Source organism: Pistacia vera, unplaced genomic scaffold (genome assembly GCF_008641045.1).
Source record: "Pistacia vera cultivar Batoury unplaced genomic scaffold, PisVer_v2 Contig374, whole genome shotgun sequence".
Classification (NCBI taxonomy): domain Eukaryota; kingdom Viridiplantae; phylum Streptophyta; class Magnoliopsida; order Sapindales; family Anacardiaceae; genus Pistacia; species Pistacia vera.
This window is the reverse complement of record NW_022196195.1, coordinates 232,239-256,919: the sequence shown is the minus strand read 5'-3', so window position 1 is coordinate 256,919 and position 24,681 is coordinate 232,239. Positions and strand designations below refer to the sequence as shown.

The 24,681-nt window shown below is 35.2% G+C and overlaps 1 protein-coding gene across 1 annotated transcript; it reads right to left on the bottom strand.

Moving 5' to 3' along the window:
- Positions 1–261: 261 nt before the first annotated feature.
- On the bottom strand, positions 262–1,754 carry LOC116140573 (protein LIGHT-DEPENDENT SHORT HYPOCOTYLS 1-like). The gene has a single exon (XM_031426192.1). The coding sequence runs from the start codon at positions 1,149–1,151 to the stop codon at positions 555–557; it is 597 nt and encodes a 198-aa protein (XP_031282052.1). The 5' UTR covers positions 1,152–1,754; the 3' UTR covers positions 262–554.
- Between the last annotated feature and the right edge of the window lie 22,927 nt (positions 1,755–24,681).

Here is a 24,681-nt window from a genome sequence, read left to right as displayed (position 1 = left end):
TAAGTGTTATAAATTTATAATTATAAAAGCCTTTCTTAATCATAATTGAGCTTGTAGCGAGCTCGATGGCTTTCACAATGTGGAAGACAAAATCTACATGCATATCTTTCTTGTATTCTGATAATATATGTATATTATGTATGTATCAATTTCGGATTTTCTATTTGTATATTTTGTTTGGACAGAAACGAGAGGGAATTTTATCACTATCAGTATATAAAGAGAAAGTTAAAAACTAGAAGAAAGAGTAATATCATCACTTGCTGCACTCATTAATTTGTACTACATTTTCAGCTACTTCAACAGTCCTCTGAAAGAGCAATATCATTTTGAAGGTACCCAAATAGCGAAAACATAATTCGTAATTTATAGCAATAAGCAAATCAAAGTACATTCAAGACACCTAAAATGAAACTTGCAAAAACAACACAAAATAAGTAAAAACATCCCTATACATTACTTATAAAGCAAAGTATTAACGCAAGACATAACCGGGTCTCTGTTGTTATTCATTTTAGTTTACTTAAAACATTTTTTTTTTTTTTCATTATTTTTCACCCATTTGAACCAGAATCAGATGGTGGTGGTGTAACTGTTACCTTCTGTTTCGGCCTCTTTCGCTTCTTCTCATAGCTAACGCCTCTCGCTTTGGCCTGAAAATCACGAACCTCCCTCAGATAAATCCTCACGGCTCTTGCACCAAACGGGTTCGCTTCAGGTCTCCCTCCGTGCTCCTCATAGGCCGCTCTGAGCCTCCCAATTAGTGCATCGAGGCTCCCCCACGCCTGTCGGAGGGGGCATGGACAGGGGGCAGGCGGGTTCGGGAGTCCAAAGAAAGGACAAGTCTGGTTGTGGACTTTGGTCTTCCCAAATTGGTCCAAGTAGCGGAGGAACTCAAGGACATGGGCGCCACTACACATGGGGAGAGAAAGAGGGGGCCTGTGGTTGCGGAGATACTGACAGAAAGTGTTCCAGTCTCGGCGTTTTTGGTTCTCATAGCGGCTTGGAGTCGTGGGAGTTGTGGAATTTGATGGCGATGGAGAGCTTGCGCTATTTGGAGTGTTTGGTGTGGTGGCGATTGGGTTCGCGTGAGGGGGGCTTGAGTAGCCCGCACTGTGTGGTGGTGGTGGTGGTGGTGAAACTAAATCCATAGAAAATGAAATTTTCTTGACCAGATCTTAAATGAGATGAGATTTGGTGATAATATTAGCAAGCTAGAGTTGGTCTTCGCCTTTTTTTTAGGGCTCTTTCCTCTAATATTTGGCTTCTCGTGATGCTATAGAGAACCCTAGAGAGTTGACTCTTGAGGTGTGTGGAGAAAACAGTGGAAGTGATGGTCTTATGCTACTAATTAGTGAGCTTGGAGCTGATGATGGTGAAATATTGAGCACTAGTCTAAATCTTCATGTAGAAAATCTGAGAGGTAGATTCTGCATGGAATCCATACTATTTCATGAGCGAAAGAAGAAGAAGAAGAAGAAGAAGAAGAAGATATGAAATTGAAGAGAGAAGAATAATTGGAGCTTTTAATTAGTTTGCGCAAAGAAAAACAAACAGAGCTGCAAGAAATGTGGAAAGACTGAAGTTACAAGCGGGTGGATGGTTACAGTAAGATACTTGAAGAAGGAAAAAGATGATGATGAGAGATCAGAGCCATCAAAACTTCTTTAAAAGAACTGAAGTTAAACTACTGGTTGATAAAGAGAAAGAGAGAGAGAAAGAGAGGGAGGGAGAAATCCAATGGGTGAAGAGGTCTTAAGTCTCAGGTAATAAGTAAAGTTGACAAGAGACTGTTTTTGCTAAAAATAGGACAGGATTTAGCAGTGAGTAAAGTTGATGGTGACCCATGGTTGTACACAAATTAAAATATGCTGTCATTTACTTTTATTCAGAGCGCGTCCAACGCAACACAACACAACAACACCCTATTGTCTAAAAGTTGAAAGATTGAATTGATTGATACCAATCTTACATGAATTTTATTTCAAGTAATAGAAGGAACCTTCACAGCAATTACCCATTTCCTCTCTCTCTCTCTCTCTCTCTCTCTCTCTCTTTTATTTTATTTTATTTTAATTTTCAATTTTTTTTTATTAAAGTAAAAATTAAAACTTATATGTTACTCATTTCAAATTTTTGTAGTAACATTATAAGCTAGATAGATTTTGTTGTTGTGATTTCTGACACCAACAAGAAGTACATAAGCTTTTGGGAATCTTCAAGCAAGGGTTTGTTTGAGACAGAGAATATGATGTTGAGCCAATGAAAAAATAATGACAATAAGAGTAAATAGATAAGAAGAACACAAAAACATATTTTAAAGTGGTTTGGATACAAAGCACAAATCCTATTGTCATCTTATTATTTTTCTAATATATTTTTAGTGTGTTTACAAAAGTTATTTACTCTTAAGTGAGACAATTGCTCCCACCTATTGAGAAAATGAAATTCTAGGATTCCTTATTTGAGGTGAGAGACCTCTATTTATACTGTTACAAGAGTGTTTTGCTCATGAAGTAACCCTCTCATCACACGACATGTGGCTTGACAAGCTGCCCTTATTGGAGACTTATTAGTGAAATAGTTCTCTCATGAAATAACATGCAACCTGGATGACAACTCAGTCGTGAACCTTACTATTGAAGCAACCTATGACGGCCTTACAAATGAAGTAACTCCTTCTTGGTGTGACACGCGATCTGGGCAGATGTATAATCACAGAACACATGGACGAGAGCTCGTGCTCCTTTTGTATAGTCACAAGACATGTGGCACAAATTCATGCCCCATGGATATATCGCATAACAACCTTACTTGATTTCTGTCATGTATAATATGTCGTTATGATATAAATGAGATTAAGTGGACGGTAATTATATATTAATCATGAGAATTACACTTTTTTTTTTTAAGAATATAATCACAAAATGTGATAATATATTTAAGAATATGAAACATTGAAATACATTGGTGATATTCTAATTAGTAACAAAATATAAATGATCAAAACAAAAGTTAGAAATCATAATAGAGAATATACGGTTCGTGCCTATTGTTGCTACCTCGTGAAGGATAGACACGGGTATGGTTTTGAGCTTAAAAGGGTGGATAGACAATATCACTTAATAGATGTTAGGGCCAAAAATCGTCCTCGGCCCAAATAAGAAAACGGGCCTGACAAGGAAGAAGCCAAGCCTAATCCCGGCCCATTTCCTAGGCCCATGGGCAAATCCAGGGCCCATGGCCCTTAGAATATTTTCCTATTCCCGAGCAATCTCCTATTCAAGGTCACCTTCCCGACTTACACTTTCCTACTCAAAGTTGATCTCCTAATCAGAATCACCTTCCTATCCGGACACTGGTAAGACAGCCTATCACGGCCCTAATTCTTCTAGGGTTTGTATCAGAGTCACATTAGGATTCCCTACTCCCACCAGGATTGGGAGACCAGATAGTCACTATATAAACAGAGGTCAACCCTCTCACAAAGGGGATTGACAATACACCTTCACACCCGAAGCTTCTACTTGAGAGCTTCACATCACGGTCGTAGTCACAGTCTCCGACTAGACTTTCGGTAACCTTTCTACTCCCTAGCCCTCACTATATTAGCCTCTTTCAGTCTTGCTGACTTGAGCGTCGGAGTGCCTACGGCGAACACCATTCTGGTGTTTTTCGTCGCTTCACGCGTGTTTCTTTACGTGTGCAGGTACAACAGATTGCTAGTGGCCTCAACCTCACAGGATCAATCCTTCCTTCCGTACCAGTAGATTTTTACGTCTACAATAGACTAATCTTTTAGGTAATTAGAAAACACATGATCGTGATAAATGGAAAAAATAAGTAAGTTTGTGTCATTATGTAGGCCGTCTGAAACAGTGGAATGATGCTATTTGGGTGAGTTTCATAAGACATTAGCCTAGGGGTTAGATTTTAGTTTGATCTCACAAGATATAGAGTTCGAATTCCCTTGTAAGAACCTACAAAATCAAAAACATTATTTTTCATTCCATTGAAGAGTTAGGGAAATGCTACAATTTCAAATTTAAGTTTTTAAAACGAGTTCAAATGATTTTTTATTTATAAAAAAAAAAAAAATTATGGTTGGTCAGTGTATTAGTTCACAAACAAATGTTGAAAGTATTCTTCCAATAATGTTTCCAAACAATCAACGTATCACTAAAATATTGTAAATCATGCAGTTAAGTAAATTGGGTTAAGCTTTTAGGTGGGATGACAATTTAACATGGTATCAGAGTTAAATGCCTCAAGTTTGAATCCCTACATACAAACTAAATAAATAAAAAAAATCCAAATTTGATGCAAGGGGTTCTATTGCTCTAATATATGTTGGCCTCACTTACAAGCTTAAACTTTTAGGTGGATAGCTTAATAATTGCTATTAGAAGTTTAGTATATTCTAAACCCAATAAACTTAAAATCCTCCCTGATGATGTTTGGTACAAGATGTTTTTCTAATCCTGGACTACACAGCCTAATTTATTATAGATTAAAGGCAATCCTATTGAGCAGATCAAGACCCAGCTTATTTCCCGTTCTTGTGCAGATTCTCATGCTGATTTTCTCACTAAATGTGCTCATCCATTATGAAAGAATTCAGAATTCTTTATCCGCTTCCATTCATCAAGAGCATAATTACACACATTTATATAAATATAATAACATTAATTTAATACATTTCCGTAGTAGTAATATAGGTGGGCCTTATTTCAAATTTACATACTTTTCTCATAAATTTTCATATCTATATTAGGGATATATATATAAATTTTCAGCGAAAAGATAAGTAAGAAATCTTTCATGAAAAGATTGATTTAGTTATCGTTGCTTTTAATATTTTATAATATTGTCTTCCCAAAAATCAGGATCTTGCATCAAACTTTGGTAATTCAGCAAAAATTTGAAGTTCACAAGAGCTAAATGGGGCATTATTGTGATTGAAGACAGGTAGTTTTCAGTTTAGGTGAATGGTCATAGCAATGCCTCCTCTTTCTTAAACCATTATGCGCACCTCGTATCACCATGAACAGTATTTTATCAATTTTCTTCTTATTTATATTTATAATAAAATTATGTATTATTGATGCTAGCAATGAATCGATAAATTAAAATCCGTACTGATTTGGAAATTCCTCTAACTACTTCTAAAGTCTATCGGCCTCAATTAACTCTTTAAATGAATAATAAAGATTGACTCATAATAAATTATCTCACAATTTCAAAGTGACAGTTCGTCATTGGATAGGTGGGACCTATTATTAGGTAAATGAAACCCATTGCGAGCTGTTTCGTCATAGTTATGAGAGAAAGTTTATGAAATTAAGTTGTAAATGTAGTATTGTTCATATAAAAAATATAAATATATTGAACTAATTATGAAAATATATTATTACTTCCTCTTCGGATTGGTAAAAATATAAGTATTTTTATGATGTATGGTCAAAATAGTGACAATTTCACTTCAAATGTTTACAATAACCACTCTTATTTAAAAAAAAAAAAAAAAAAAAAAATCTTACAAATTTCAGGTTGGTGGGTTCTTGATTAATAAAATATAGGATAAGTTCCTTAAGATTTAATTTAAAAGCATAAATACAAAAATGAATTGAATAGTCAATACTAATTTGGTAATATTTATGTAGTCGGTTGTATAATATATATGACCCAAGAAGAAGACATATAAGAATGAGAAAAAGCTTATTATATAATAGTTTATATGTCTGCAGAGACATAATGTAATGTCTCATTGTGTTGGATTTTATTTTAATAATTTATTAAATATTTATTATTATTTTGGCGTCATTCAAGATTTATTAAGAAATGTCTTCACGTGCTAGTTCGACCACGGGCCACACTAAACCACTTTAATTAATTTTACAGTCCAATTATTTATGAGCTTTTGGATTTGTTAATTATCTTTTGAGTTCCACGTTGAATTTTAACAAATTTAATTAGAATTAATTAAGGCCTTGAGACATGCATTATCTTGGGATTAATCTAATTAAAAACTCAAATAATATGTTATCTGATCCAATTCCTCAAGAAGAATATTCTTCTTTAACTCAAGAATTTATCTTCATCTAATTGATTGAAGCAACTCTTTGAATTGATTAATGATTTGTTTTCAACCTTTGGTTTCTTACTTAATGTGATTGAAGCAACTTTTAGAATTGATTAATGATTTGTTTTGAACCTTTGGTTTCTTACTTAATGTTGGGTGGTAAAATTATGCAAACTTAATTAACGCCATGTGTTCCTACATTGTCTTATCACCAGGAAGCGTGTCAGCTTATTAAAAGACACTTCCTTTAAAAGCCATGAGAAACTTCAAAGGAAAGGAAGCCAATCGCCTCTCAAAGCCACCTGTTAGTTTGCATGTGGAGTTCTTCACCCCTAAGTGGAAGTTGTCTTCTAAACCACGTGTTAACTAGCATGTGTACTACTTTATCTATAAGCCAACGAGTGCAGTGTCACTTGTCAAGTTGTATGTGGATTACTTCACACTAAGAGTTATATTTAGAACACTATAAATAGGGGTCTTCCACTCTAAACCAAGGATCCAGCTTCTAATTTTCTGAAGAGACATAGAGTTGTTATCTCTTTAGTGTAAATATCTTTTGTAAACACATCAATAAGATAACAGTAAACGTAGAATTGCACTTTACATCCGAATTACTTTAAAAACTATCCTTGTCTGCTCTTTCATTTACTTTTATGCATTATCTTTATTATTGACCACAAGTTCAACATCATATTTCATTTCTTAGTCTCCTTTAAACCCTTTGCGCAAACTATCTTAAAAGTTTACGTACATCTCGTTGGTGTAAAAATACATATTAACACTTAACAACATTGTTTTTGTTATCACCAACAAGTAATAGATTAGGGCATCTTCAACCCTATTTACACCAAAATAACGCAAATTTCAACTCCAATCCAACGCCATTTGCTACGCCAAATTGGTGTCCTGTTACAGTGCCACACCAAATTTGGTGCAACACTTTAGCTCTACACCAAATTGGCGTGGCACTGTTCATACAATAAATTTTTTTTTTTTTTGTATTTAAGTTAATTTGATTATTACTTATATTAATATTTATAATAATAAATTCATAATAATGATATAATTCAAAAAATGATGAAAAATTAAAAACAAAACTTTATTCAATGCAAATATTAAACTACAATAACTCAAAATAAAAATTAACACTAATTTAAAAACACTAAAATTAAAAGAAAATACAACATCTACTAAAATAACAATTTAGTATTCCAATAGATTAGTTCTGAATTCGAAAAATTAAATTACTATCAGTATAAAATTTTACTTTTGAGTTATTATTGTCTTTTTTTTTTTTTTTTTGGGTATCATTTTATATTAGATGTAATGTTTTTTCTATATTAATTGTAATGTTTATTTGATTAAATAAATGCTTAATTTTATTAAAATAGTATAATTTTCAAAGTAATTATTATTTAATAAAAATATCATTTATAATATTTAATTAATATATATATATAAATAATGAGTAAAATAGATTAATTGTTGGTTATTACAATTAAAGAAAAAGAAAGAGAATATTATTTTTAGTGTAATATTTAGTGTAATGAGTTGGAGATGCAATAGTGTTTTATACAAAAAAATCACACCAATTTGGTACAATGGGTTGGAGTTGGTCTTAATGAGTGTAATATGCCTCCAAAATGCACTTGCTTAATTATTAACTAGTTTCCCTTGTAATTAACATATTTACATATAGGTATTGTAAAATTAATGGGAAGTTTCTATGAACTGTCAATTATGGGATTGGTTCTTGCACTGGGTTTGTGAATGCGTCGAATTTTTCACAAACCTTTTTTATACTTTTTATTTAAAAATCAGGCTTGTTTGGTAGATTATTTAGAAAATGTTATTATAAAAAAGTTATTTAACTTGAGTTGAGTTGGATTAAATAGAATATGATATGATCATGAGAATGTATTTGGTATAATATTTGAAAATTATAGTTTAATAAAATATTAAATAGTTGTTTGAGACATTTTTAGAAAATATTTTCTTAAAGTATTTAGATCATTTTGTAACCTCTTACATTTGTTAATTTAGCTAAACATCCCCCACAATAAAAAGTTTGAAAATTAACTAAAATACCACAGCTACCCAAGAGGCAAATGGCCGACAGCCACCACCGCCGGAACAACGCACGACCGGCCAAGTTGACCAGTCGTGTGCTGATGTAGTATTTTTTAGCTAGATCTCTGGTCTTCGTTTACAACTAGATTTGGCGGCAGGTGATGATGGTCTTAGGTAAATTAATTTTCAAATTGAAAAGAGTGAAAGGTAATTATTTTTAGTTAAATAGGGTTAAAAAAATGTTTTGAGTTGAATAGAATAAGATAATAGAAAACAAGTCTCTCCCTCTTTTCATTTTTAATAGGAAAAATCTTATTTGATTTGGATTAATTTTCAGAATAATAATCTCAATAAATAAATAAACATATATTCTGTTTTTTAATCCAAATAGGATAACAAAAAATGATTCAAAATAATGAAACAAAGAGGGCTGAATTTTGGGTTTAAGTTACTTATCATTTCTTCTTTTACCTAAAATTTGAATAAGTATTAATTTTAATCGAATTTAAATATGTAAATATGAACAGTAATTTTTTTTAATATAAACATTAAATTATCTATTTTTTGTAAATGGTGAACATCTTAAAATTATTGTTTTGATATTTTTCTTTATTAAATATGATATATTTTTTACCACAAAAATAATTTAAATATTTTTAGAAAATGAAAAATTGAAAGAATCTTGTCAAATCGTAAGAGTTTCTTTCAAGTTTCTTTTGATGAGGCCAGTTAATTCTGGACCGAAAGAATAATTTTCAGCCTTTAAAGGTTCATTATTGTACTACTCTACAGCCCTCTGTATGACTTTTAATGATGCCTAAACTAGAATTTTTAATCACCCTTTGAAATTTAATTAAAACTTTTCTGATTTTACAGCACTGACTTGACAAAAGTGGATGGCAGTTCAACATCATCATCTGAATTGACGCATCAATAAACCAAAAAATTATTTTAATTAAAATTCTTAAACTTAGAAATTATTTATACTATTAAGAAATTGCAAAGAGTTATTAAAATGAATTAATTATTCTTATTGAAAGGGGTATTTTCTCAGTCACCCTTTCACCTTTTGTGTTTAGTACTCACGCTCACCTCAATTGTTATCTGAATTATTCTTTTGGGAGCTTAAAATTATTGATCAAATAAAAACTCTAATGATTATCTCTATTAATAATCGAAAAGAAACTTGAATTTTAAACATTTTAAGTAATATATTAAAGAGTTTTTATCAAACTATTTGATTACCCAGAAGTAGTTAATTATCACCAATCTTCCCCATAATTAAATATTGAACTCCCTTACACTATTTTGTGCAGGAAATTTAACGATAATTAAGTAAACATTAAGGAGATATAATTACCATTTATTAAAATTAGGAGATTTTGAGTTTTAATAATCTTAAAATCTGTAAGGTCCCGGATATACTTGTCGATCTGTGGTGAGTGGATAAAATTAACTCAGAAATTTTTTGACAAATAATAATTATAAAAAATATCAACTGTATCCATTGTTATTTTGTTAACATCAGTGAAAGAAGTGACAATACATATAGGATAGAATTTCTCAATAATTAAGTCAAAATTAATGCAACTAATAGATTGGAAATTAGATAAATAAGAATATAAAATCAATCTGATAATCTTTTGATTGTGGAGGGGAATATCTTGTTGCCCATTGATTATCCCTTGGGTTGATTGAAAAAGACAACTACACAATTCCACTTAAAACAAGCCAACAAATTTCTTACATTATTTCCCACTCTCAAAACAATCAAATTGATTACGCTATTATGATCTTAATAAAGTTAGATTAAGAAAAAATAATAATTCTTATTTACAATAATCTTACGTAATATAACCAAGTTTTGTGATGTTTATATGCTATGATCCATTGATGCTAGTATAGATTCAATAACTAAATTAAAGAGTTTAAAATCGGCTTCTCAATAGCTAAATTTATAAATAAAAAATATTTGAACCCACATGAAATTTAAGCGATTATTTAGTTCTCAATCCCAAAATAATTTTTGAAATTAGGATGCAATTCAGTGTTTTAGAATACAAGTTTAGGTGTAATTTAAATGAAAAAATGGTAGTAATATTAAAAAACAAAAAACAATTCTATTGTTTTCAAAATTTAATTGATTTTTTTTTAAAACATAAAATAAACCCATTTCTTAAATCAAATCTAAGATCTAAAATATTTATCTCCACTCACTTCTGGCTTAGTGCAACACTTAAAATTCGTAAGCAACAAATCACGAAACTTCATAGAAATTGCCCACAAATATAATGTACAAGAAGTCTTCAATGATAAAAGTCTTCAATGATAAAAATCTATCTTATATCCTTTATGAGATGAAGTCATCTTTAAGCTTAACTAAATTTGATTCGTTCGAATTGTATAACTTGTTGTAGAGTTGTTATGATTAATGATTTTTATTAGTTTTATTAGTTACCCAAAACGAGAAAGGGCATTATGTGATTGGGTAAAATTGCGGAAGTTTATAAAGAAAAGTTACCAAAAGTTTAAATGGTATTAATGATTGGATTAGGATTCGATAACTGTTCTCACTGGGTATTTATTTGGAGTTCATTGATGTAATTTTGGTATACTTTTTAGAAAATAATATTGTTTTCAACGATTTTAAATGGGTTTTAGGCTTATTTGAACCAAGCGAGGCTTAGAAAGTTAAGATCATTATGCATTATTCTATTTTTTTTTTTTGATAATCGGGGTGTCCGAACCAGTTTACGCGCAACTTAATTAATCTCTGGGATCAAATTGAATACCCTACAAGCCCAAAGGGCTAAATAAACTACAATGTTATTATGATAGGTGAACTAAAGGTTTAAACCCAAGAACTCGAGAAAGAAAGTAAACCTCCTTGACCGTCAGGTCAATTCTTTAGGTTTGCATTGTTCTATTTACCTTATATGAGGGGTTTAAATTTATCTCTTACTTATCTCAAATAGTAAGGTTTAAAACACGTCCTCCAACTTGAATCCAAATATCATATTTTCAAACCAATTAGGATTACCAATTGGTTAACTTCAAGCCCCGTTCGACAAGGTTGGTATGACCAGGTCATAACTATATGGGTTCATTATGATATGAACTAGATAATGTGATGAAGTACATATCATATTTATTAAGTAGATTTTTCGAAGTAAGTTTTCAATTAAAGAATTATATAACAATCCAATAGCTTTATGGAAGGAGTAATTTAACAAAAGGAGTGTACAAAAATTCAAGAAATGAGAATAGGGTTTAGAGTTGATACAAGGAAGGGAGGGACCATTTGCATTGAAGTGCCAAAAGAGTTAAGAATTATTGGAGAAATAAAAGCTTTCACTTCACTTGCTGGCAGTTAAAATATTACATTATGGATGAACAAATCCAGGCTTCAAGTGTCCAACCTTCTTAATTTTATGTATAAATTATGTGGGATTGGTTGGGAATATGGAATATTTTGTGAACCCAATAATATTTTACATCATGATAGTCAACAAAGAGAATTAAATAACACTCACCAATCTACATAATACTAAGAAAGGAAAACTGTGCAGCTTCCACTTAAAGTAAGAAACACAATCCCTGTATTTGGAATCTCAATCCTGCAAATTGGGTTACATTTTTTACTGTATCAGATTCAAAAATGGTCCTGACCGAGACTGAGAATCAGTCTCTTTATGGTTAAATTAGGTAGTTGTTAAAACCAAGAAATAGTGTCAATTTTTTTTCCACTTAGAGTAGACAGCATTTTCTCAGTTTTAACACAAAAATGGAAAAATTCACCATCTCCTTCTCTGCAAAAGTAATCTATTTTTCCCACCTACTCTCACTTGTTTCTTGTTCAGGGAACAGAAGGGTTTTATCAACAATTCTTTCAAAACTTTTAATTTGCTGCCCTTTTTCCTGTTTTTGCTACCCTCTCTATCCCATTATTGGACTTTCCTGTTCAACAACAATAAGGACTATAGTTCTGCTTTACTTATTTGGGTTAATTCAATTTTCCTCATGGGAGATCACTTGTTATTAAACTCATCTGTTTCGTTCACTTGTTATAGGGTTTTTGCATTGTTGGAAGGGTTTTTTGATATATTTAGGGTGGTTTTTGATACTTTTTGAACATACGGATGAATTAATGGTAAATGATCTCAAGGGGGGAAATTAACATAAACCCTTTACTTATTTATCTATCCTGAAGATTATGATATTAGTTTGATAATATATTTTTTATCATACACGATACAATAAACAGTAGATCCGTTTTAATGTCAATATTTACGTCTAACATTGTATGTTATTAATAATAAATTAAATATTATCATCAACAAATTGTGCTCACAATAATAGTGTTATGACTATTTATAAATTATTAAGTGCCAAATTTGAATGCAGAAGCTCCGATGGTAGTACTTATGGAGCCCACTATCTTACAGCTTGCAAGAAATGCCACTTTTTTGATGAAAAGACATGAAAAACATTAATAATGTTATAAGATATGGGTGTCTCGATACCGATTTGATTCGATGTTTAGATGCCGATTTAATGGTCAATATTCATCAAATAATGAGATTACAAGATACAATATAATATTAAATGTATAAATTATGTCGTCACATTCCATTTAAGCGAATTAGAAGTGCTTGGTGAGAAAAATATACGTAATGTATTAGTTATAAATCCCTAACATGGGTGAGTGAAATTCTAAACTATATTCTCATTTAACCCCTCCCCATGATTATAATAAATTTTAATTGAGGACAAAATTTGTAATTGTTAAATTCATATTTGATCAAGAGACCCTACTGCATTTAATAATTTTTTGGAAGAAACTATTTAAACAGAGGTTGCTAATAATAATTGAGTCGGGGAGAGGAGAGGCAAATGTAGCAATGGAGTTTTGAGAGGGAGATGAAGATGAGGAAGTGGAAGTGGGTGGGGGTAACTTTAAGATTTGGCCCATCTATATTTTTTGGTCTGTGACTTTTTTACAAAAAAGCCCAACTGATATAAACCAAAATAAGCCCAACATAAAGGTAAAATTACTATACCCATTCATGGTTTAACCTAAAGACAAACTGGTGCCCTTGCTTTATAGAACTATCAATATTTCATACTACATAGTACCGAAATGAGTTAACGTTGTATCATTTTTTTTTTTTTATGACCACGGTGTCTGGGTTAGCTTGTGTGTACTTTAACTACTCCTCGAGACCTATTGAACATTTTACAAGCCCAATATTTTAAAGTGAGTCACAAAAGTAGTAAGTGATTCCAAGGTTCGAAATCAGGAAGTCAATAAAGGGAACAAACCTCCTTGATCGCTAGACCAAACCCTTAGGATTAACGCTGTATCATTCTTTTCATAGAAATTGTGATGCAATGTTAGGGGGTTTTATCTCTACCCCCGTGAGAAGAAGTGGATCGCCCCTAGGGTTTTCGTAAAGTATGAAAAACCCCCTGGATCCCATTTGCTGTTATGACTCTGTTACCAGAAGTCAATTTAGTCAGTTGCCGGAAGGTTAAAATAGTAATTTCATTAGGCAAAAAAATCTGAAACCTTGTTTAGATGGGCAATTAAGTAATTTAATTTTAGAACAATTCACAGCCCTAGGATCTAACAAAAGAAAGCTGGACTTATCGAAAAAACCATATTCTATTCCCATGCCCTATTAAACACATTCTATGCACCTGCCATAAACAAACCAGTGTGGACCACAGAAGAAACTTCTATGCGCGGGAAAAAAAAAAACCCTTGTAGCCTGGTATTGAAGACAACGATTCGGTTAACACTGGCGGCAACGAGTGATGAACCTGGGAAAGCTTGCGTTTTGAACCGTGTGGTAGTTTCTCAAGACTTAACAACAACGTGAATAAGGTAAGTAAAAGATGGAGGTTACTGTTCATAAGTTCTACATGCATTAAAAAAAAAAAAAAGATTTTTGTGTTTATGATGTTTTCGCTTTGTTAGATTTTTGTAGACCCGAAAATTTCCCTTTAAAAATATGGCTTGTATTAATGGATTTGGTATGTGATTGAGTGTAATATCATTCTGTAAAATTGGAAGTGTTGTATGTTGCAAAACCATGTTGAGAAGCACTATTCATTCTGTAAAATTGGAAGTATTGTATGTTGCANAACACTGGCGGCAACGAGTGATGAACCTGGGAAAGCTTGCGTTTTGAACCGTGTGGTAGTTTCTCAAGACTTAACAACAACGTGAATAAGGTAAGTAAAAGATGGAGGGCTACTGTTCATAAGTTCTACATGCATTAAAAAAAAAAAAAAGATTTTTGTGTTTATGATGTTTTCGCTTTGTTAGATTTTTGTAGACCCGAAAATTTCCCTTTAAAAATATGGCTTGTATTAATGGATTTGGTATGTGATTGAGTGTAATATCATTCTGTAAAATTGGAAGTGTTGTATGTTGCAAAACCATGTTGAGAAGCACTATTCATTCTGTAAAATTGGAAGTATTGTATGTTGCAAAACAATGTTGAGAAGCACTGAGATTAGATTGCATGTAAGAAATCTTTATTGTTTGCATTCATAAATCAAAACCCTTGAATGGACTCTGTTGTTCTTATATATAAATTTTGCTTAAATATGAGTTTAGATGGCTGAGTGTAAAATGCATGTGTCTGTGTGTAATTTGATTACTATTCATAGACGTTGTTTGCATGTCATTGATTGACTGCTATATTGATACTGTATATGTAATGTATCATTCATTCATATTTGTTGTGGAAGGGTATTTTGTTGTGATTTCATTCTTAAAATGTATCATTCCTAAGGCAATGCACGGTAGAGAATTTCAGTAGATTGGGCCAAAAAGAAATGAGATAAAATTTGAGGTTGGTCAAATCTTTAGAAATGTACAACATTTTAGGGACATTTTGACTGATTACAAAGTTCAAGAGTGTTTTATGCTGGACAGGATTAGGAATGAGCCACAAGGAGTTACTGTTGAGTGTCTTGGGGAAGGGTGCGAGTGAGGATTCATGCCTCTGTCATGATAGGGACTTCAACATTTCAAGTGCAGACCAAAGACAATGAGTAGACAGAGGAGTGAGTAGTGGGTGGATAGCTAGGAAACTAGTAAAGTACATCAAGAGCCATCCTAAAGCCACTGGGAAGAAAATTTAGGAGAAGTTGAAATCCAAATATGGTGTTACGGTCAACATTCAGAAGATTAATAAGGCAAAACAAATAGCCATGGAGAGTACATATCATGGGTACAACTTCTCCTTCACTCAGCTTCATAGTTATGCTAACATAATTAGAACTACTAACCCTGGATCAGTTGTTAAAATCTTTGGTAAAGACAAGGTGTTTAAAAGGGTTTTTTTTTCTTATGCTGCTCAAAGGGAGGCATTTATGGCTTGCAGACCATTTGTTGGTATTGATGGCTGCCATCTGAAAGGCTTACATGGAGGTATGTTGTTGGCTGTAGTGACAATAGATAACAATTGTGTAATATTCCGATTGCAGTGAGTGTTGTTGAAAGTGAGAGTAGTGATTCTTGGTATTCTGAAAGATTCATAGGTCATAGGAGGGGAATGACTTTTATGTCAGATGGCAGAAGGGAATCATCCTAGCTATGAAGGCTATTTGGCCAGAAGCCCATTTAAGGTTCTGTTCTAGGCATATATATGCCAATTTCAGGCTCACTTAGCTTGAAATTCAGTATAAGAGAATGTTTTGGGCAGCTTCAAGGGCTTTCAACCAATTTGAGTTCAAGGTTGTTATGGATGAGATTAAGGCTAAAAATGTTGAGGCATGGGAGTGTTTAGATAAAATTGGAGCTCAACATTGGTCTATACATATTTTTCACCATCAAATACGCGGTGATACATCACAAATAATATGTCTAAAAGCTTTAATGCTTGGATTGATGCAGAAATAGAGAAGCGTCTCATTACACTTCTTGAAAATATCAAGAGAAAAACACTTGGGAGAATTAACGAAAGGCATGCAGAATCAGCTAAATGGACAGCACCATTCCCTCCAAAAGTTAGTGGACTGATTGATATTGCAACAGTGAATTCAAGAAATGTTGGTATTCTACCAGGTGGGGATATGAAATATGAATGTTGGGACACAGATGCTAGACAATATGTTGAGAACCTTCAACATTGGGTGTGTGATTGTGGCTACTAGCAGGTTACTGACATTCCTTGTAGACTGATACAACCACCTGCAGAATTAAATCAAACAACTCCCAACAGTAATAATTCTCACACAAATCAGTCAACACACAATCAATCACAACTCAAGACACAAATGAAACCCTTGCACTACTTTTATTAAACAGAAGAAATGGATGAAAATAGAACAGATGAGCATTAGAAATATCCTAACACCCTGGCGTTTCGAGGAGCCAGGAGCCTCCACTGTTTTATCAACCCAAAATCAAAAGTGTCTTTTCACTACAACTCTCCCTGAATATATACTAATTCCCTTTTTCCATAATTACCCTTACTCACACAATTTGTATTCTCCAAAACTGAATCCACCCCCAATGACACCTGTACTTTGTGGTCCCCTTTCCCTTAACAACCTTTCTCATGCTTTTTACGCCCTTTAAGGGTGTAGACTTTATGCACTGCCTGGCTTATTAATTACCCCCCCCCCCCCCACCCCCCCCCCCCCCCCCCCCCTTAAGATTCACCTTGTCCTAAGGTGGAATTGTGGGAACTGTAATCGGATCACTTCATATGGTTCCCAGGTTGCTTCAAAATCAGGTAAATGCTGCCATTTGATGAGACCTCTTAGACCCACCTGACAGGGTAGCACCGCAAGAACAGTATCTGGTTGGACCATTAATTCCATATCTTCAGAGAGTGAGAGGAAGGGGTTGGATGGGTACCGACGATGTAAGCTCCTCTTGAGCTGAGAAATATGGAATACAGGATGGATGGGGCTGTGGAAGGCAGATCCAATTTATAAGCCACTGGTCCTATGCGTTCCAGAACAGGGTAAGGACCGTAGAACGGGGGGAGTTTCTCGTTCATTTCGGGCAAGAGACTTAAACTGTAGGGCTGAGCTTTAGGAAAACGAGTCACCAGGCTGGAAACAATCATCTCGCCGGTGAAGATCAGCATTGTTTTTCATGCGAGTTTGAGCGCCACTAAATTGTCCTTAAGTTCTCTAAAATGGCATTACGTTCGGTAAGTTGGACATTGTATCTTCCACAGCGGATGGACAGTCTGGGAATTTTAAAAGGGTGGGAGGATCTCTTCCATAGAGGGCTTTGAACGGCGTCATTCGGATGGATCCATGTAGGTTGTATTGTACCAATACCTGCCCAGGAAGCCAATTAGGCCACTGAGGGCTGCGCATGCAGAAACAGCGAAGATATGTTTCGAGGCACCTATTGATCACCTCGTTTGCCCATCGGTCTACGGATGGTAAGCCGAACTAAATTTCAGAACACATACCGGCAGCCTTGAACAACTCTTGCCAAAACTGATCATGAAGAGTTTATCTCTGTCAGAAACAATGGAATTGGGAAAACCGTGTAGACGGACCATTCCTTAACAAATATGGTGGCGACATCCTTTGCATTGTATGGGTGGCCGAGACTAAAAAAGTGGCTGTACTTGGTTAAACGGTCAACGACAACAAAGATGGTATCCACACCCTTTGAACGGGGTACCCCTATAAAGTCCATAGAGATATCCTCAAACACCTGTTCTGGAATGGGAAGAGGCTGGAGGAGTCCGGCAGGTTTTAACGACGACTGCTTATTTAGTTGACAGGTGGTACAGGTTTTAATGAAGCTTTGTATATACCCCGAATGCCCTCCCAGTAAACTACGACGATACTCTTTTGTAGGTTCGGAAGAAACCCGAGTGACCTCCACTAGGACTCTGATGGAATCGTTCAGTAATCTGGAAAACAATCTGGACCCTTTTGGAAAACCAGCCTGTCCTTATAGAATAGGCAGCCTCTGCGGATTCGATAGTTGGGTCGGCTAGAAGAGTTAAGGAGAAGATCCTGAATGATTTCCCTGAGTTTCGGATCGGTTTGTGCTTCCGTGGCCATCTCCTCAAATTCAGAAAACTGTAAGTAGATAAGGCTGAAAGGTGTGCCACTTCGGTCCCATTTCTCTCTGGAAAGAGCATCTGCTACTCGGTTGGAAGCCCCTGGGTAGTACTGAATGTCAAAGGTAAAACCATTAACTGGGGATCCATTTGTGTTGTTCCGGAGTTTTTGATCGTTGATCCGTTAAAAATTGGAGGCTGCGCTGATCAGTTTTGATAAGGAATTTTCTGCCCAACAGATAGTGATCCATTTCTAACTGCAAAAACAATGGCCATCAACTCAAGCTCGTAAACCGATTTCAATTGGCTGTAGGGGAGAATGCCTTGCTGAGAAATGCATCGGGCGGACTGCTGTGCCAAAACAGCCCCGGACCCCTTCCTGATGATCTGTTGAATTTCAAAGGGCCGTGTGAAATCTGGAACTGCTAAAATAGGGACGGTAGTCATGGCTTCCTTGACTATCAAAAGCCGATTGAGCTGAATCATTCCAAGTGAAAGAGTCCTTCTTAACAACTGAGTAAGGGGCTGAGCAATTGAACCAAACCCTTTACAAACTCTCTAATAACCTGTCAACCCAAGGAAACCTCTACTCCCTTCGCATTTACGGTCGCGGCCAGGATACCATGGCTTCAATCTTCTTCGGATTGCCTCAACCCCGTATTCGAGACTAGGTGACCCAAATTATCCAGCTTAGATTGGCCAAAGGAGCACTTTTTCCTGTTAACCACCAGATTGTGTTCCTGCAAAATCTGAAAGGTGAGTGTTAAGTGTGATGTGTGGTTAAGCAAGGGCTATACACAAGGATATCATCAAAGAAGACCAGGATAAATTTTCTGAGAACTGGCTTAAATACTGAGTTCATTAAGGCTTGAAATGTGGAGGGTGCATTAGTGAGGCCAAAGGCATCACAAGGAACTCGTAATGCCCCTCATGTGTGCGAAAGGCTGTTTTGGGAACATCAACCTCTCGACCCGAATTGATAACTTGACTTAGGTCCAGTTAGTGAAAATGGCTGCCCGGATAATCATCAAGTAATTCTTCATGGCGGTATTGGGAATTTGTCGGGTATGGTAATATCGTTTAATGCCTTAATCCACACAGAATCGCCAACTTCCATCCTTCTTTTTGACCAATAAAACAGGGCTGGCATATGGGTTGACGCTAGGCTGGATAATCCCTGCAGACAAAATTTCCCCACCAACCTCTCGATTATCTTCTGAAAATACAGGTATTTAGGGTCGGATATTGGGTGGTTTGGAACCTGGTTGAAGTTCTATGGCATGGTCATGGTCCTACGGGGTGGTAATTTAGGATTCTGGTCACAGTTGTGGGTACCTGTCTATTAACTCGATTATTCCCGGGTCAGTTTCCTCCTGTATTGGCTCTTCCTTCAATCCTATGGACCCAAATTCCACCAAATACCCATTTCCCGCAGACTGCAGAGTCCTAACCATAGTCTTTAGTGATACCTCCGTCTTTACCAGTAGGGGATCCCCTCCCAATTCACCTCTTCCCTTCCCAGTCAAACTATAGTTAATTTCTGCCAATTTGCGCTCACATCCCCCAAGCTACTCAGCCATGTAACCCCTAAAACCACGTCTGCCCCTCCTAATTCAAAAGGGAAAAACCTGCTGTATTTCGATTCCTTGCAGTTTCAACCTCACTGCCTTACAAATCCCCTTTCCCCTAATGGTACATCCATCCCCAACCATTACTCCAAAAGCTTCCCTTCATCCACCTTCAGCCCTAACTTTTGTACGACCCATGGGACAAAATTGTGGGAAGCCCACTATCCACCAAAACCACCACCCTTTCATTCCCAATCTCCCCTTGTAATTTCAAGGTTTTTCCCGAAGAAATACCCACATGGAGTTCATCGAAAGGGCTAGAGATTTACCTTCACCGTGGGTTTCTTCGTCGTTTCGTTTCATTTCCTGTGGATGTGCGTCGTCGTCATCCAAGAGTAACAACACCTGCAGAAACTTGTTTTTACTTCGGTGTTTGGTCCATACTTTCGTCACAGCGGTAACAGAGCCCACGCTCTGCTATACTGCAGATCAACGTCAGAAAGCCGCCGGAAATTACAGATCGGTTGACGGAACCCACAGACTCAGTCGATTCTCTTTTCGTTCGGTGGTTTTGTTGAAATTTGACGTTAACGATGACAGGTCTGGTGGTCTTTCACTGAAGGTCGACCAATTTGTTCTTGTGATTGGGTTTGGGCTGACCCGTGAATAAGGCTCCCCACGACCCATTATGTTCCTAAATGGTTTGGGCTTTGTTTATCCAATATTAATTCTCTCCTCAATCCTGTGGGCTTGATCTATCAGCCCAAATAAAGTATTTGGCTGAGACAGACGAAGCTCAGCTTTTATGTCTTCTTTTAAGCATTCGCGAAAATTCCTTGAGCATTTCATCACCCAGGTCCTTCAAGGTGCTGCACTAGATTCGAATTGTTCCTATATTCGGTAACTGTCCCTTCTTGTTTCAAGGCCACTAAAGCCTCATATGTGCTGATCCTTTAAAAGATGGTCGAAATCGGTCGATCAAGGCTGTTTTGAAGGTTTCCCACGAATGAAAGGTGCTCTGGATTCGACCCATTGATACAGCTTAAAGCTCTTCCCTCCATGCAAACTGCTGCTGCTTCCACCATTTCTGTCTCTTGGAAATGATTGATGGTGAAGTAGCGATTGCCTGCTGAAAGACCATCCAAATGGATCCTCTCCATTAAAGGGGTAGCTCCAGTTCCGGTTGTTTCTTTTTCGTCTTCCACTGTCTTCACGTTCTGACTCTTATCTTACTAGCACTCTGGTTCTCTGCCGATGAAGAAGTCTTTTCTCGTTCTTGTTCTCTCCTTCCTTCCTCTCTTCTCTCATGGCATTAACTCCCTCATTTCTGTCAAATATTCTTTCACACTACCCATGTCAATTTTCAAGGATCCTATGTCTTTCTTTCTGTATCATCTCCTCTCCACCTTATCCATCCTAGGTTCATTTGGATTTAACCATTCCCCAACTTGGCTTGATACCAATTGATACAACCACCTGCAGATAAATCAAACAACTCCCAATAGTAATAATTCTACACAAATCAGTCAACACACAATCAATCACAACTCAAGACACAAATGAACCCGCACTACTTTTATTAAACAGAAGAAATGGATGAAAATAGAACAGATGAGCATTAGAATATCCTAACACCTGGCGTTTCGAGGAGAGCCAGGAGCCTCCACTGTTTATCAACCCAAAATCAATAGTATCTTTTCACTACAACCTCCCTGAATATATACTAATTCCCTTTTTCCACAATTACCCTTACTCACACAATTTGTATTCTCCAAAACTGAATCACCCCCAATGACACCTGTACTTTGTGGTCCCTTTCCTTAACAACCTTTCTCATGCTTTTACGCCCTTAAGGGTGTAGACTTTATGCACTGCGGCATCAGAGACATGCCTGATCTCTATCAAACATATAAGAGGTAAGTTGTTGATTTTACCCATGAAAGTTGAGGATTAACCCAAAGGGTTGGCCTGACGGTCAAGGAGGTTTGCTATTCTTGAGTTTTTGGGTTTAAACCTTGAGCACTTACCACAATAACATTGTGGTTACCTATCCTTTGCTTGTAGATTGTTCAATGGACCTGGGATTAGTTGAGGTGCGCGAAGCTGCTAGACAACCGGTTATAAAAAAAAAAAAAAAAAAATGTTGAGGACTGAACAAAAATCTATAAACATTTTATTCAGCCCCTCCCAGATTTCATTAGGGCCAGAAATCCCAGAAGATCCCCATCTAGTGGCCTTAAGAACAAGAGAAAACTTGGAAAGCCAACACCCCATAAGAAGAGAGGTTAATAAACCCAAAAAAAGTTCTTTAGGAACATAACTCTCATATTGTAGAATTGGGACACAACAAAAGGGTTTTCCACTTATTTGAGGGGAGTGTAGGAAGAGGAGAGCAACAATGGTAATTATTTATTTTTGTAATTTGTTTGAACTTTGGTATCAATAATATTGTATTGGAAACTAATCCGGTTATATTTAATTTATGCAGAAAAATAAGGTCAAACATCTCATCTAGTGAGTCAATGGCACCTCAGATGAACCTGCAAGTGAACATGCTAATGAACCTGCCAGTTTTGATTTAGACAGTATTGATGTATGCTCTTGTAAACACATTTCAAATTCAGTTTAAGTTTCTGTTTACAAATGACTAAACCTTTTCTTTGTCATGTTACATTTTACTTTAGGACTGGTATAACTCGATGTGGGGATAATATGATAGCATTAAAACAGCAAAACTCTCAACCGGTTAGGCCTTCACAGGTGAATTTTTTATGAACTGTGTTATTTGTATGATAGTTATCTCAGAGGATATAATAGATTTTATGGAATCCTTTTTTTTTTTTTTTTTTTTTTTTTGGTGGAAACTAATTGGAACTGTTTCATTATATATATATATATATATATATTTTTTTTTTTTTCTTTTGCAGCCTTCTTCTGATTAGCTTGAACCCATTTGCAAGTGACTTTTTGGGGAGCATTTTTGTCAAAAGCTTGAAGCATTTGCAGTAAGCTTTTGTGCAGGCTGCTTATTATTAGGTTGAACATATTTGTAGTAACCTTTTGTGTATGTATTGTGGTGTCCACAGCTGATCAATTCATTGGGCATTATGTTTGTGCAATGATTTTTGATCATATAATTGGGAAATTGATATATAATGATAACAAATACTCAAATGTTTTTGAGAAGGATTTGATATTGTTATAATGGTTCTTAATTCCATATATTTTCAAAACCAACTGAACTGCATATTGCCTCCTGAAATTGACTGCGCAGATGTGTTTGTGAGGGAGCTGGAGTTTGGAGTTGGTATACATGGTTGATGGAGAAAAAAAATGGTGCCATGCTATTTGTAAAAAAAATTGTGTGTAATGGCCGATTGTGTGTAAATAACATATTAGCATAGCACCATTTTTAATGTTTAAAAGGTTATTTTAGTCATAACAAAGATTGAATAAAAATAATAAAATATTACTAACATTTATCCAAACTTGATACCTTTTTACATCAACTTTCAGGAGGCGTTTGGTTGGGAGTAATGTAGGATTACTGGAGTTATATTATCTTAAATTACTTGATTATCACGTTTGGTTGTCAAATAATATAAAATTCCGGTAATTTTTAAATACTAATAGTAGTTATTGTTGGTAATATTATAGGTAATCTGATTATCTTTATTTTTTTAGGTATTCTAAGATTATCAAAGTAATCTTTTTTTGTTACAATTCTATCTCTTATTAATAAAATTTTAGGACAATAATACTTTCATTTTTAAATTTATTTACATGAATATAGTTTTTACTATTTCACCCCAATTAATTAACTTTTTGGACAAAATTACCTTTGAATTCAAAACAAATTGTAGCCCACCCAAGCCACCGCCCCCACCCACCTGCCGCCGGCAACCATCGCTGCAGTCAGTTGTTGCCGTCGTTGGAACGATGTACGGAAGGCCGAAAATGGCCGTCGTGCACCGATATGGCCATTTCCGGCCAGATATCTAGCCGTCAAAGGACAGATATGTTGCGTCTAGATAATTTCGGCTAGATCTCTGGTCGGAAATGGCCATACGGCGCACGGAGGCATTTCCTGCCTTCCGTGCGCCATTAGGTTGCCGGCGGCCTGCGATGGTTGCCAACGGTCGGCAATGGTTGGGTTGGTGGGGGTGTTTTGTTGATTTTTAAAACTTTTATTATGGGGTTGTTTTTGCTAAGTTTTTAAATGCAGGCGGGTTATATGATCCAAATAATAATCAATATTAACAGATAATATAATAATAATAATAATATTTAATTAGAGGACAATTCAGTAATTTAAATAACATACCCGCTAATTTGTTCCTCCCAACCAAACATATTAATATAACATACCTACCAATTAACCAAACACATTTTTTTAAAGATTCTCAGTAATCTTCAAGGTAATTTAATTTTCTAGTAATTCAATATTCCCTGAACCAAATGCCCATTAAGGGGTAAATCCGTCATTTAGTTACATAAGGGTATTTCAGTATTTTAAATTGAAATTATTCTTCTCTAAGGGTATTAACGTAATTGGAAAAGTCAAAGGTCCAAAGTTCACTTATGGTAACGGAGTCTAACAGCAAATGGGATCCAAGGGGGAATTTTTCATCCTTTCCAAAAACCCGGCAGGCGATCAACACGTCCTTTTCTCTCCGGGGTATAGAAGAAAAAACCCTGCAACGTTAACTCATTGACTCCATCGGGTCATGATTATACTTGAGATAATTAATTTACTCCGCCAGAAAAAGGTTAACAATTGTCTTCTAGAATTAGTTATTCTTATTCATCCAATAAAACCTGGAAGAGAATTGCCCAGATTTCAGTTTCTCGGATTCACCAAAAAAAAATTCCGTGATTTCCAAATTTAATACATATATCAAGTGAC

Coding starts and splice junctions, on each gene's coding strand:
- LOC116140573 (XM_031426192.1), bottom strand. CDS start 1,151: ATGGATTTAGTTTCACCACCACCACCACCACCACACAGTGCGGGCTAC.